The 14,669-nt window shown below is 32.2% G+C and overlaps 1 protein-coding gene across 1 annotated transcript; it reads right to left on the reverse strand.

Annotated features, from left to right (window-relative positions):
• Nucleotides 1–1,695: 1,695 nt before the first annotated feature.
• Nucleotides 1,696–7,735, reverse strand: LOC11411557 (probable protein phosphatase 2C 12). The gene is made up of 10 exons (XM_003589171.4): nt 7,541–7,735; nt 6,794–7,179; nt 5,940–6,111; nt 4,331–4,484; nt 4,173–4,236; nt 3,626–3,733; nt 3,135–3,260; nt 2,700–2,932; nt 2,418–2,617; nt 1,696–2,325 (listed from the first exon to the last, which is right to left on the reverse strand). Exons 2-10 carry the CDS (start codon nt 6,992–6,994, stop codon nt 2,297–2,299), a joined length of 1,287 nt encoding a protein of 428 aa, XP_003589219.2. The 5' UTR covers nt 6,995–7,179; nt 7,541–7,735; the 3' UTR covers nt 1,696–2,296.
• Nucleotides 7,736–14,669: the final 6,934 nt, after the last annotated feature.

Genomic DNA, 14,669 nt, shown 5'->3' on the forward strand with positions numbered 1-14,669 from the left:
AAGAAAAAGACAGAGAGTCATGTGAGTGAACCCCCAAAGACTGACTGTATCTTAATTTGTCTAGAGCCATAAATTGACTGTTGAGACAAAAAAAAAAAAAAAAAAAAAAGAGAAAAAACAGCTAGGTGATGGGGGAGTGATAGAGCCCCACAGACACGTGGATATTATGGTGGTCCATGCATGAAGGAATTTTGTAAGCATGGTTAAGGTCGACATCTTAATCATGGATCCATTATTTGGTTGGATAGGCTCACCACTTTCACCACTCAAATTCATTTTCTACATTTCTATTTCTCATTTTGAAGATAAGAGATTAAGAAGTGTACTCCATAACCAAATAAATGAATTACAACGTAAGAAAATATAACATTAGAGATCTATTTGGAAACCGCACATTGACGGCTCTTCAAGAGTGGGTGGGGTCTAAAGGAAATTTGAAATAAACATTTTTGTTTGAAGAGAGAGACTTTAAAGTATTTTTTTTTACTAGCATGGGAGGTCTTTTTATATAAATAAAACAATAAAAAAAGAGTTTTTATAAGTGAATGTTAGTTGTTAGTGGGAATGATAGTTTCCAAAGATCAAATCTTGAATTTTACTAAATATCATTCAATGTTGTTTAACTCATTAACCAAATTATCTACGTGAGATTTTTACTCTAAAGTTTAATCTTTTAAACATTATTTTCCTTTAAATTTTGATTGTTTAAAAAAGTCAAAATACAGTTAATCACTTTTTTCTTTATATACACCCTTAGATAGTAAGGGTATATATTGGTTTGTATTTTTTTTTCTTATTAGGTCGTTTCATTAGTTAATATTAGCATAATATCACTTAAAATATAAGAGAGCTAACTAAACTTGTGGCCATCCCACCCGTATATGACTACATATTCGCTTGTTTCTCCGTATAAGTTGCTTAAGTGCAATGTTGACATCGTAAAGATCACTTATGAAGTCAATTTTAGATTCTTTATTTACTATCAATTGAAAATACAATGATCCGGTGATAAATAAAATTTTAGAGTCTTCTTAAAAATATTTGAACTTTAAAGTTTGTTTGGAGACCATGATAAGATAGGACATGATATGATAAGATACGATAAGACAAACTATCATAACTTTTTTTCAATATAGTATTCTATAAACCATAATATATATTGTCTAATTTTATCTTATGTCTCTCATTAAAATCTTGGAGTGAAGGGCGGATTATACACAATCAAGATAGGGTAATAAACTAATTTTCCAATTTACACTTATATAAAATAAATTTTAAATATAAACATCAAAATATATAAACACAATTGTTCATTAAAGTACATTTAAAACACATTATACCAATACTTGTTTATATGTACAGAGAGGAATTAAGTGTGCTTAATTTTATTTTTGTAAAGAAAAAAAAAAATCTCAAGGTATAATGCAAAATCTACTGAATAAGTCTAAATATATAAAAATAATTTAGGAAATACATCTGACATTAATTCTGTTCATTTCGAATTAGAAGATTTATGAATTTTAGATTTAAAAGCTATTTCAATTTAATTAATTTCTAATTTATTTATTTTTCTCATGTTTATTTACGTTTTTGAGACAATATTGAAATCCCTTCATTTTATTTTTTTTTGGAAGGCCCTTCATTTTCTTTTATTTGGACATATACAAAGCTCAAAAGACTGTCTTGCAACTCAAGTGACTGTTCAAATTTAATTTGGAACGGTTATAAAATTGTCATTACTGTTATTACAAAAAAAGGCTCTCATGAGCAACAACAAAGCTACAAGACCCAATCTTCATATGGCCAAAGGAATTATCAAAATCAGATGCTAAAAGAATAAATCATCAAAAGGTACACACAGCTATCCTACAGTATAATTTTGATCTATGAATGGAGTACTAATTAAACTCCCTATATCACATTACAATTGTGGAAGACCACTTTCATTAAAGGTCTATATAAATGTGATTCCAAATTACCCATATACAATGAACTGATCCCAGAAAAAGAAATATGTAAAAAAGAATGAATAAACTCCCACTTCCTGTTGTGAACTGCCACTTATAACTCAACCTTTCACAAAATTTGGGTGGTTGCCATTACACTTCCATGTTAGAATTCTTCTAACAAACTGCCGTTGGTTTTCATTATGTATTTTCACGAGGCATTCCAAATTAGATCCATAAAGCCCCTGTGATGATAGAAGGGAGTCATTGTTGCTACGCTAGGAGGTTTGAACTTCCCGTCGAATGAACAATTTTGATCGCGCTCTCAAAATACAAATATACATGAGAGCTCATTCGTCACTTCCGCTGCTAAGTCTATCTGAAATGAAAAGACCAAGATAGTGGATTAGATTATGGACACATATTTCAAGGAAGATGGACAGAAATGAAGAGGGGTTATAAAAAAAATACCTAATGATCTTTTCCCTTCCATGGCTTCTTTCTTCTCCTGGCAACTAAAGCAAAGGAAAGGTCCATCCCAGGGGCGCACTTTTTGAGGGTTTTCTGCACCCTCATGTACTGAAATACCCTCTCCGGGTTTTATTTCTACTTGACATACTGCACATATGAACAACTTGAACATGTTGCATAGTGGATATTTTGTTTCTAACCTGCATTTTAGACAAGCATTCTATTGTCAAGAGAAAAACTAGAGTACTGCTAACTTCGACAACAGATATTACAAAATTAAACCTCTCTGAAAGCATAGCAGAGCCTTCCTCATACAGCTCCACTACCACATCTGGCTCCATGTATTCTTTGTCAATAGATGATGATTCCGAAGACTTTTTACGAAACATGGCCTTGAGCATTCCTTTTACTGGCTTCTTTTGATGTGGTACAGGAGCAGGTGGCTTCTCCTGAGGTAATATATCGACAACAACACAGGTTGTATCATCTCTAAGTCCCTTTGCTTGTAAAGCTTCCTGAAGACATTAAGTGAAGTGAAAATAAAGGAAAGAAATGCACAATTCATAGTTTCATACCACTATTGACAAAGTCATCAGGAGAAACTAATTCAAACAAGGTATATCTTATGATGTTGAAGTCGGAAATTGCTATTATACCCAACATCAAAACAGCCCCACAAAATTATAAAATGATTCAAAAGAGGAACATTTATCTCACTTTTACAATCTGTGGTGCAGCAGACTCTGCTGACATGCCACGACAACAGTCAAGGGCCACTTCTGCAGGTAAAGCATCCCAAACACCATCGCTGCAGATAACAAGCCTGCCTCCAGCGGTGGACAGCTGAATTGAAAGAAATCAATTAAATTCTTCATTCAAAAAAATGCACACATAAGGATTTCTTGGAAGCAGACAACAATTTCATAACCGCACAAAAGAATTCAATCATTTGATCCTCAAAGTTTCTGAAACAATGTGGTTAGGAGAAACGCTTGCTAAGAAGAAACTATACATGCACGTAAAAGACAAAACAGCGGTGAAAATATGTGTGGATTATTTTATTTTTATCCCTACCCTATGTAGGATTAAACAAGAGAGAAAAGAAAAATACAGAATAAGTAACCTTGAGAGTAAACGGGGTGCAAATGGAAAGTAAAGTATCAACATAAGCCAAACACTGTCCTATGTGTAAGATTGAGTTGACTAACCTTCACTTGTTTTACATATGGTACAGGGACAACAAATTCACCAATATCCATATCTCCAATAGACCGTGAAAGACACAGGCCACCGGGCCAACATCTCAAAGGACCAACCTACAAAAATCCTTAATCTAGTCAGCCAGCTATATTAGTAATATTAACCCAAATGCAAATTTCTTCTAAAGAGAATATTGGTAAAACATAGGGAGATACCTATCATCTAAAGATTCTAAACAACAGTTTCCAAGAAAGGTTGTAAAATGTTTTAATGAGATGCAATGAGTGCTATACTGTTAATTTTATATGGCCTTGTAATCAAAAAGTGCACACCCACCTCGCAGTTTATCACAGTATGGTTCACATTACTCTCTATCTCTGATTATGTGGTTTAACAGGGCAAGCATTGTACCAAAAATTGAAGTATTACTGGATGCATAAGACATATGAACAAGCTGTCCTCATCTCTTTCTTTTTGGAAGAGAGTGGGGTGTTTAAGCTTGTTATGGAACAAAAACATATGGGTTAAAAAGGATAAAACTAAAAGGGAATGTACCTCTGCACCTCCCCCTGTATTTAATCGACCAACCTCACCGCCGCTAGAAGTGATACGAACCCTCCTGATGAAAGTGAAAAGGAAGGGTAATGCTATTAATAACGAAACAATTCCAAACAGTCGTTCAACAAAAATAAAAAAAATGATCTACAACTTACTCTTCTTCATTTGTTTCTAGCCTATGATCTGCTGACAAGTAATAAATCCCTCCTTCAGAAGATTCTAGTACGCAGCGGGAATCGCCAACTGATGCAACTGTTACAACCCATCCTTCTATAATCACAAAGGTGACAGTTGTTCCTGATTTTTGTCCTGTAATGACAAAATATAAAAATTGAAAAAAACATTAATTAAGTATAGAAACTATCAATCACAGCTTAGTCACACCATCTTAATAACCTCCATCACTAGTTAATGTAATAGATCTTAATAATCTGGCAGGTAGCTAGATATGGAATGGATGGATATGAATACTGCAGAATATTATTGAATGCCTGCGATTATAACTTCCAGCAGTGCAATTATTCAAATGAAGCAAGTTACAAACTGATAAAAACATAGTAACTATTACACATACTCTAGGAATTAGAGAACCTAGTCTCTTCCAATCAACGCCAAATGACAACCAGATGCCTTTACATGAGATATCCTTATTCAATTTAAAAACACAATACACTAACAAATGCATATGGAACTACTTATTTGGGCCTATGCCTGACAAGTTGTCTAATAGGCGACCTACTAACATAATGTTCTTCATCAACCATATAATACTCTAATATGTCAACTACTAGCACGTGATTTTAAAATGTAGTTGCAGTGGCGTTGTGGGTATACTTGTTTGATACGGACTAATGTGGTTCTCATATCAAGTAAGATGCAACGGTGGCAGCTGCTTTATATGATAGGAATGATGTAACCGCATTGCCTGATGAAGTCCACAACTTAAATCATGTGCTAACTATACGATCCATCTGAGTAAATAAATGTCAGTATTATGTTGGGGGAGGAGATCAAACCCTCTCTCCTTATCACTCCCCCCACCCCAACCACCAAGTAAACAGTAAATCACCTATGTGCCTACAAGCTTTAATCAAGGAAGTGTCAAACACTCAAGCTACATAAACTGCTTCCAAACCTGACAGAGGATTTTTTTAAGATTTAATTTAACTTCTGTTAAGAAAAATGGCTTTTTTGATAAATCTGTATAATCTAGCCAAAAGCAATGTCGCATTGTTAAAGCTGGTTAGAGCTGATGCTTTAACAGGCAAGACTCGTGTCCAGAGTCTAAAATAGGCAAAGAAGCTCAGCTTAAGCTGTTTAATTCCAGTGCCCACTTGCGAAAATCCTAACAAATATGATTATAAATAAAAAATGCCCTGCTTAGAAAAGAAATTTCTTCATCTATTAACATTTACAACCTAACCATACTCATTAAAAATCAAAAAAATAATAGCAAGAGGAATATTGTGATAGCTTTGCTCTCAAAAGGATCTAGTGTCAAATCTTCAGGGATTTTAGAAACACAAAAGGTTGTACCAAGGTTTCAAAATATACAGCACACATATTTGCAAACCTTTTTTTCCTCTATTATTTAACATCTATATTACTCTGAGAAGCCCCAGGTGATAAATCAAAATAAAAATATTTACAAATGCTTTGGGTAATATTACCATTAAGGTTGCCATTACTGCACATTAATTTGCTTCTTATACAAATAATTAATAGAGGACAGAGCAAACACTAAAAGAAATAAATTGTACATACCTTTCTCTGCAAAATCTTTATCGGTTTTGACAAAGCCAGCAACCAAAGCTCTAGGCAACGCTGCTAACCACTCATCTCTGTTAAGATCCGGAGGAATTGCACTTACAACATTATTTAGAAGATTCTCCTTAGAATAAATAGCAGCAGCAGATCCATTGTGTCCATCAAATAGCTGTAAGTAAAACTTCCATATGAGAAAATGAAACCAGGGAAAACACACAAATACTAGGAAAAATAACAACAATTCATTCAGTGCATAAATGGCTAAAAACTTTCTTGTCATCCAACCAAGATGAGTGCAAATAAACAAAACCATAACAATTAGGGAACTGTTCACACTTCACATCAATAGAGCAATAAGAGTCATAAATTCAAGATTTCCATGTATCGTCAATAAATCTATCAAAAGTAACAACTCCACAAGATGAAATCAATAGCATTTTCCATCCTTGCAATGATACCTAATCTCGTTTTTTTCTCTCGTTCATCAAGTCAAGCCATAAAATAGAATGGTAATAATAACCAGTTCAGATAAATTTTCCAAACAATAATGATGAATTACTACACACATTTTAAACAAAAATTGCTCGTATAAATCAAATTTAGCTTCTACATCTCAAATTTTGTGTATACCACCACAGGTTTAAATTCTCTATAAATAATTACAACTATAAGATTGTCATCAAGATAAATATTTATTTGCTAGTGAAAAAACATAGATTTCCTTTAATTGAAAAGCTTATATCAGAACATGTGCAAAATGCATCAAATTAAAACCTGTAACCAATCAAGTCCAAATAACAAAAACAGTCATCGAAACTGGAAAACCACGACAAGAGAAACATTAAACATACCCCGTAGACGGAATATGTATAGACCCCATCACCAACCATCCTCTGACAATCAGACTTTAACAACGCGAAATCCTCTCCTTTCTTACTCTGTCCAGCTTGACCATGAACAATCTCAGGCTTCTCAATTTTCTCGCTCATCAACTCCCGCTTCAATAGAACCGAAAGAGGAACGGTATGATGGTGTTCACTCCTCACAGACATTGTTCTTTCCCCTCGTAATATATCCTCAAATTCTCAATACCAACAATTAGACTCAACTTTTATACCAAAACAACAACAATGTGCGCTTCTCGCTATAATCCTTCGTTATATGCTATAACAATCAAATCCTGAATAACCTCGAGACAGAGTTCAAATCAATCCAAGCGATAGAGTTCAAATTCCACCTGGACAGGTAAAATGATCATTAGTGTCACAGTTATTAATAATGATGATAATCAAATCCTGAATAACGAAACAAAACAAATACACATTAATTAATTATTATTTAATTAAGAAAAATTGAAATCTTAATCATGATTTTTTTTGTTCATTTTTTCATCGAGGATCAATGTATCGACAATAAAGATCGTAATATAGAGAAAACAATTGGAATGAATACATTGAACGACGTTGATGGATTGAGAAAACGAAAGCGAGAAAAACGGGAATGGTCGAGGTGAAAACGACGAAAAAAAGTTGAAACTAAAAAACAGAATTGAAAATGGAAAATGGAAAATGGAGAATGGAGAAAGAGAGAGGTGTTACGGGGAAGAAGAAGAAGAAGAAGAAGGAAACGGTGTCGTTTAGACGATCAATCGCGAAAATGAAGAAATGAGAAGATGATGAATTGGAATGTGTGTGATCCAAAAACGACGCGGATCCCAGCGTTTTGCAAATATTCTTCTTCCATTGTTATTGTTGTTGTTGTTGAAGGAAGAGGATGTGAAAATGAAAGTTAAATGAAAATTATGAACACAAAAACTAAACTTATGTAATGACGTGGCTAAAACGATTCGTTTTGATTTTGTTTTTTATTTTATTTTAATTTTAACGGCTCGGCGCTGCTGCAAGCCTTTTATGAGCCAGGCCGGGTAATTTCACTGTCTATTCACTTGCGGCGCTCCTTCAAGCCTTCCTTATGCTTTGTTTGGATTAAAAGAGTAAGTTGAATTAAGAGAAAAAAATGTTAAAAGGATTAAAAGTAAGTAACGTGAATGGAACTGTGATCATTTTTTAATTGTTTGGTTTGATTGAAAGTAGAAATAACTGATTAGTGAATAAGTTTTTTTTGTTCTTGAAGTCATTTTCGACAAACTGAAGCGGATCAGGGACAAAAGTGAACATCCTAAAAACTTAAAAGACACGATTTAATAAACAATACATTCAAAATAAAAATAAAAAATAATATGTACCAAAAGATAGTAATTTTATTGTTAACTTAACCTTCTGTAAAGACAAAAGCATTGAAAAAGATTCATTCGTAACGTTAAAACGTTAAAACATATGTTCATTGTGTAATATAGACAACAGCAGTACTTCGTCCTTTTAATTTGATTTCAAAGAGATCACTTTTTGACCGTTGATTATATCGGTGGCACTAGTTTCGTGAAGAAGTATCCAAGGTCACCAAGTCGCAGTGTATGACAGTCAAATCCAACTCCTCGTAAAAACGACATGAATCAGACTTGGGTCTTTGAGACGAAATTGGTCGCTGTTGAAAAAACATCATGCTAATCAAACTATAATTCGGTTTTTTCATTCTTTTTTCTCTTCATTTAACCTGTTTTTGGTTAGCTGCGGATTTAGTAGGAAGGGATCATGAAGAGAGCACCACGTTATGCATGAGTATTGCTTACTATGTCGTAGTCAAACGACCTATTCGTGTATGATCCATTCCGTTCACGCAAATGGATGTTGATGATGGTTCCTAAATCATACATCTTGATTGGCATGAGCACAACTTTTGCAACCCAATGCATATTAAAGATCATCTATTCGTTCAATCTACTTTGAAATGTCGGCGACTAATGTTGAGGAGCGACACATGTTGAAGGACGAGCACTTCCTTGAGGAATAGCTTACTGTATTGATTTCAATTCCATATTATTTTATGTATAAATCACACTAATTTAAGGGGATTTTAAATAAATTTTAGGGTTGAATATGTTTTTTGTTTCAATAAATATACTAACTTTTCATTTTATTCCCTCTAAAAAATTTCTTCGACTTTTAGTCCCTATAAAATTTTCAATCACAACTTTTGGTCCCTATTTTTAAGTCAACTCAAAACATTATAGTCACAACTTTTCCTACCACTCTTGGTCCCTATTTTTAGGTAAATTCTGACAAGGTAAAGTCACAACTTGTGATGTGATGTGGTAGGAAAATACTTTATCTTGCAAAGAAAGTGTTCATGAAAACTCACCGAAAAAAGAAAAAGGAAAAACCACGATGTCTTTTTGTGCAAGTAAAATATTTTATAGTTACTGGAAAAAAGATGGACACTCACGTTTTCTTCTATCCGCTATTCTTGTTGTGCTAATGTGTGTAAATTATTAACGATATTTTATATGAATTTTTTATTTTGATTAAAATTACAAGTAAAAATATTTGTGACTTTTAAATTGTAACATGCCCAAAAATCATTTTTGTCTGTTTAACAAATATAATATATAATTTTACCCTTTTTAATACCATAAACACGATAACAATATATGAAAATATGTTTAATGGTATAATTAGAATTATAAAAAATTCAACCAAAAGTCTCTATCCCCTTCATATATAGTATATATAATATTCTTTCTATTGTAGTGGGATATTTCCTATGTTAATGAGATTTAATTTTTTAAATTAAAATTTAAAATAATACTATTAAAGGATAAAATAGTAAATAGAATAGTTAAACAAAGGATAAAATAGGTAATAAAAAGACAGTTCAAATCAGTCTACTTTCTTTGTATATAGTATAGATGGATAAACAAATTTTTCTATAACAATATTATGTTGTTGATGTCATTGAAAAAGATAAAATTTATATTATATTTGTTATAATGTTAGTGTAATTTAAAAAGATAAAGATGTTGTTACAATTCCTTCAAAAATAAAAGGTTGTTGTTACAATTTGAAATCATAAACATATATATATATATATATATATATATATATATATATAATCAAAATCTAACTAAATTTATAATTTTTTTTTACACATTTATGAAAAAAAAAGTGCATCGTTTACACGCGTTAATGCAATAAAAAATAGACATAGAGTGTTTATCTGAACGCTATTGCATATAATATTAATCGTCATATGTTATGGATGACTATAATATCTATATTTAATACATGAAGAATTATAAAGAATGGATTCAAATTTGAGTAGTTTATTGGTAGTCTTTTTAGTTATTATTGATAATGTAGTTGGTTGGTGGTGCTTGCTATGATTGATAGATATCCATAGAAAGAAAAAAATCATTGAGGGAATTAACCAATAAGGCTTGTTTGTGAGTTGAGAAATGATAACTAAACACAAAAATATTGACACAAATACGACACCAGGGATAATTTGGTAATTTTCAGCATATTTTAATGGCAAAATTGAAATTTCAAGAAAGAATGAGGGGTATTTTTGTTAATTTCTTCCTCTCTTTTTTCTCTCGATCAGAACAGCCACTATCATCCACCATCCTCCTACCGTCCTCCCACCTTCATCCTCACCACCAACCACCGTCTACGTTCTCGGCGCACACCGTCTTCAGTCATCTCCACCATCGTCTTTGTCCTCGCCACCAACTACAATTCAGATCTGCAAACTGTACAAATTCATCTTCTCCGACCACCGTTCTGTCCTCTACGACCACCGTCTACTAAAACTCACAGATCCGTTGTCGAATAACAGATCCATCGCAAGAACTTAGTCAGATAAAGAGATCTCCGGCGAGAGCTCAGGAGACCGAGAGAACACAGCGAGAAGGAGAGTGTGTGAGAGAGATCAGTGAAAGAGAGATACGGTGGTTGCAAGAGCGATGACTTCGACAATGGTCGATGGACGTTCGCCGGAGAGAGAGAGAGAGAGAGAGAGAGAGAGAGAGAGAGAGAGAGAGAGAGAGAGAGAGAGAGAGAGAGAGTGAGAGACACCACCGTGAGTGAGAGAGAGAGAGAAGGCTAGGCTTGTATGATTTTTTCACGTTTGTTGAAATTGGAACATACGATGTCTTTTCTGTGTTTGTATTTGTGTGTCTATTTATCATTACTGTTGTGAGTTTGGTGTTAAAGATTTGTTAAACCAAATTCTACCACTCTTGATGCAACCTAATTTGGAAAATCATGAGTAGTGGTGACCTTTAACATGGTTGGGAGCGACAGTCGTTCGGGGCACTGGTATTTTTAGCAGGCAATATGTATATTATTTATATATATGTTTGGAGGATCGTTATTTTCTAATAGTATATGTAAATAGTTAAAGAGGTGTCAAATATTGTTTTTTTTTTTTTTTTTATCAGGTAACCTAATAGTTAGAATTCACCTTATAAGGTGAATAAGTGGGGTGTCCGGAATTCGAACTTGATCCCTGCATATAATATGCATTGTCCTACCAACTGAACAATGCTCGTTAGACTGCCAAATTTTGTTTTAATGCTAACAAAGTAAGTACTCAAGAGTTGACCTAAGTATCTTTTATTTTTACACACGTGTGCAAAAAAGTTAAAGAAAGGAAAAGAGAAATGTTATGTTCAAAGTGGTAATTGAAGGAATTACGATTTATCCAAAGGAATGAAATCTTACAAAATTTATGCGATTAAATATAATAAAAAAATCTTGGTTATTTGATTTATAATAGATACATAACTCATAATTATAATGATGAGTTGAATTTACAATCAGTTTATATTTCTAACTAACAAATATAATATTCATTATCACATCAGATGTATGACTTGAAGATTCATATTTAAAACATGAAGAGTTAGGAAGAATGAATTTAAAATTAATGCATATATATAGTTGGTGGTGTTCCGGATTGATATGCATGGTGTTGGTTGGTTGATGTTTTTTATTTATTTATCATGTTATCGGTACGAAGTTTCCACTTTCGTTTAGGAGTGATTAATCTTCGTTGAGGAACTTCTGGAGCACACAAGTTGGAATCTCCTCTCCTAATCAGATTCTTTGCATGTGCAAAGTTGGGGATCAAACCCCGATCACTTGCTTAAGGGGCCTATGTCACTTACCGCTTGGACCAATCCATTGTTGGTGGTTGGTGGTTTTTTTTTTTTTATGACAAGTATACATGACTCTAAAGCTTTGTTTGCAAGTTTGGAAGGGAAGGGAGAAGAGAGTTTGAAAAAAAAGAAATGAGTAAGTGAAAGAAATATAGGACATTGGAAGGATTGCTTTGGAGGGTTTATTTTTCTTCAAAAATATAAAGGCTAACCCTCCTTATTTGAGGGAACTAAAAAAATTGTATTGGATGAGGGTTTTAAGGGGTTTGAGAGGGTTTATATGAATTCTTCAAATTTAATATATGTTGTTATAGTATTCGTAAAATTAAATATATATTAATCATAAAAATAAAATAAAAACACTTTTCCAAAAAATGTGAAAGACTTTTAAATTTTCCCCTCTATTTTTCTCCCCAAAGCCCTTCCCTTCCCCTCCTCTCCAAACTCTCAAACAAAACCTAAAAAAATATTTAATATATTTTTTTGAAGGAATAGTATTTAATATATAAGAACGAGGAAAAATCAAATTGTGTATATTTATCTAATATCCAAAACTTATTCACACCCTATATATTTCTAGTTACACCCAGTTTTTTTAAAAAGTTTTTGATAATACCAAAATTGTCCTTTTATATAAATTTTCTTAAAATCTTGATTTCATTCATTTTCACTCTAAAATTCCACTCTCTTTCACCCACCAACGATTAAACAATCATGATGTTCAATTAATCTCTATAGAAGATTAAAGAGTCAATCAAAACATCTTTCATTCATACTCTATTGCATATAAATAAGTGAATTTTTTCTTCTTTTTCAATAATGCTGGTTTCAATTTTGTTCTTCTTGTTCAACTGCACTGTACGACAGTTTCAGTTTTACATTGTTGAGGTTAACTTAAATTCAGTTTAAGTAGGTTCATGTAAACTTAGTTTACATAATCTACTTAAACTTAGTTTACATAACCTATTTAAACTGAGTTTAAGCATGTACACTTAAACTCGGTTTACATGACCTTCTTAAACTAAGTTTACATGTACATACTTAAACTGATATTACGTATAATCATTGAACAAGGTTGAACTTTTACATGTACACTTAAACTCAGTTTACATGACCTACTTAAACTGAGTTTAAGTATGTACACTTAAACTTAGTTTACATGACCTACATAAAATAAGTTTCAATGTACATACTTAAACTGAGATTACGTAGAATCATTGAACGAGGTTGAACTTTTAAATGTACACTTAAACTCAATTTACATGACCTACTTAAACTGAGTTTAAGTATGTACACTTAAACTCAATTTACATGACCTACTGAAACTAAGTTTACATGACCTACTTAAACTGAAGAGGAATTTTAGGGTGTAACCAAGAAAAAAAGAAGATGTTTTTTAAAAATTAAATTTTATAGAATGATAATTTTGTCATTTTAAAATGCAACCAGGATTAAACAGGGTGTAATTAGAAAAACTCAAAATCTAATATCCAAAACTTAATTTTTTATTTAAATTTATTGATATATTATTATTATTCTAGGTGAAGACAGTTTATAAAGTTCAACAAACTCTAAAATACGTACCTACAGATTATCGATGAATTGAAAATTGTCCGGAAACTCAATCAAAGTTTTTAGATAATACCAAACAACCACATTGTAACTTAATCAAATAAACAATTTGAAATATCAACGTTCTCATCTTCATCCAAAAGTAGTGGAATGAGCTCAAAGGAGATCAGAATCACTTTTTTCTTTCAAAAAAACAAAACTTTTTGTCAACGAAAAAAACCTAATCCTTTGAAATCAATTCAAAGACCCGGAATTATCGCCTTCATTTACAAGTAATCAATGGAACCAATCAACCAAAGCAAGTGCCTGTCTCATCCGTGCGCGTGATTATCACTGCCCATGTGATTGATCAAATCAAAGTAAAAAAATATGAAATGAAGGTGGTCAATGCCTAAAGCTTATAGATGCAAATGCAATGTTTCTTTTTCTCAATTTTATTATAAGTGATTTTCACCTAAATCTATACTCCCTCCGTCTCTTAATAAGTCATACAGTTGATCAAATTACGCATACCAATGCGTAATTTTGAGTTTAAATATCTTGAATAATATTTTGGAAAAAATTATGAAAATTTGATATTTTGAAAATACTCATCGAGACGAATCTAACGACATCTTATATGATATTATTTATCTTTGTATATTAGTAGAAAAATATGGTCAAAGTAAGTTAGATCAAAATTGCACATTTTCAAACAGATCATTTATTGCGGGACGGAGGAAGTATTTTTTTTCCTTCTTGATTTCTCCGTTTGAGTGTGGTGTTGCATTGTTCGTTGTTTTGCACGAAGTTGTTTGATTACCCACCATACTATGATATTTATTTGATTCATAATCTCTTATTTAATCAATGAATATATGATGCATGGGTATTTCAGTTACATTTATTTTATCATATTATTTATATGCATTTTATTGTTATATACTATTAACTTGGATGTTGTGAATTTATTTGCAGATTCATCATTTTTATTTTTAATAACGTTGAAAGATGTACTACATCAATTTAAATGAATGAATATATATGCTTTTGTAAAAAAAATCATGTGATGTTTAACATGATTATGTCGTATGACCAAATCTTTGTATACAACTTTT

The sequence above is a fragment of the Medicago truncatula genome, chromosome 1, assembly GCF_003473485.1.
Source record: "Medicago truncatula cultivar Jemalong A17 chromosome 1, MtrunA17r5.0-ANR, whole genome shotgun sequence".
NCBI classification, from domain to species: Eukaryota; Viridiplantae; Streptophyta; class Magnoliopsida; order Fabales; family Fabaceae; genus Medicago; species Medicago truncatula.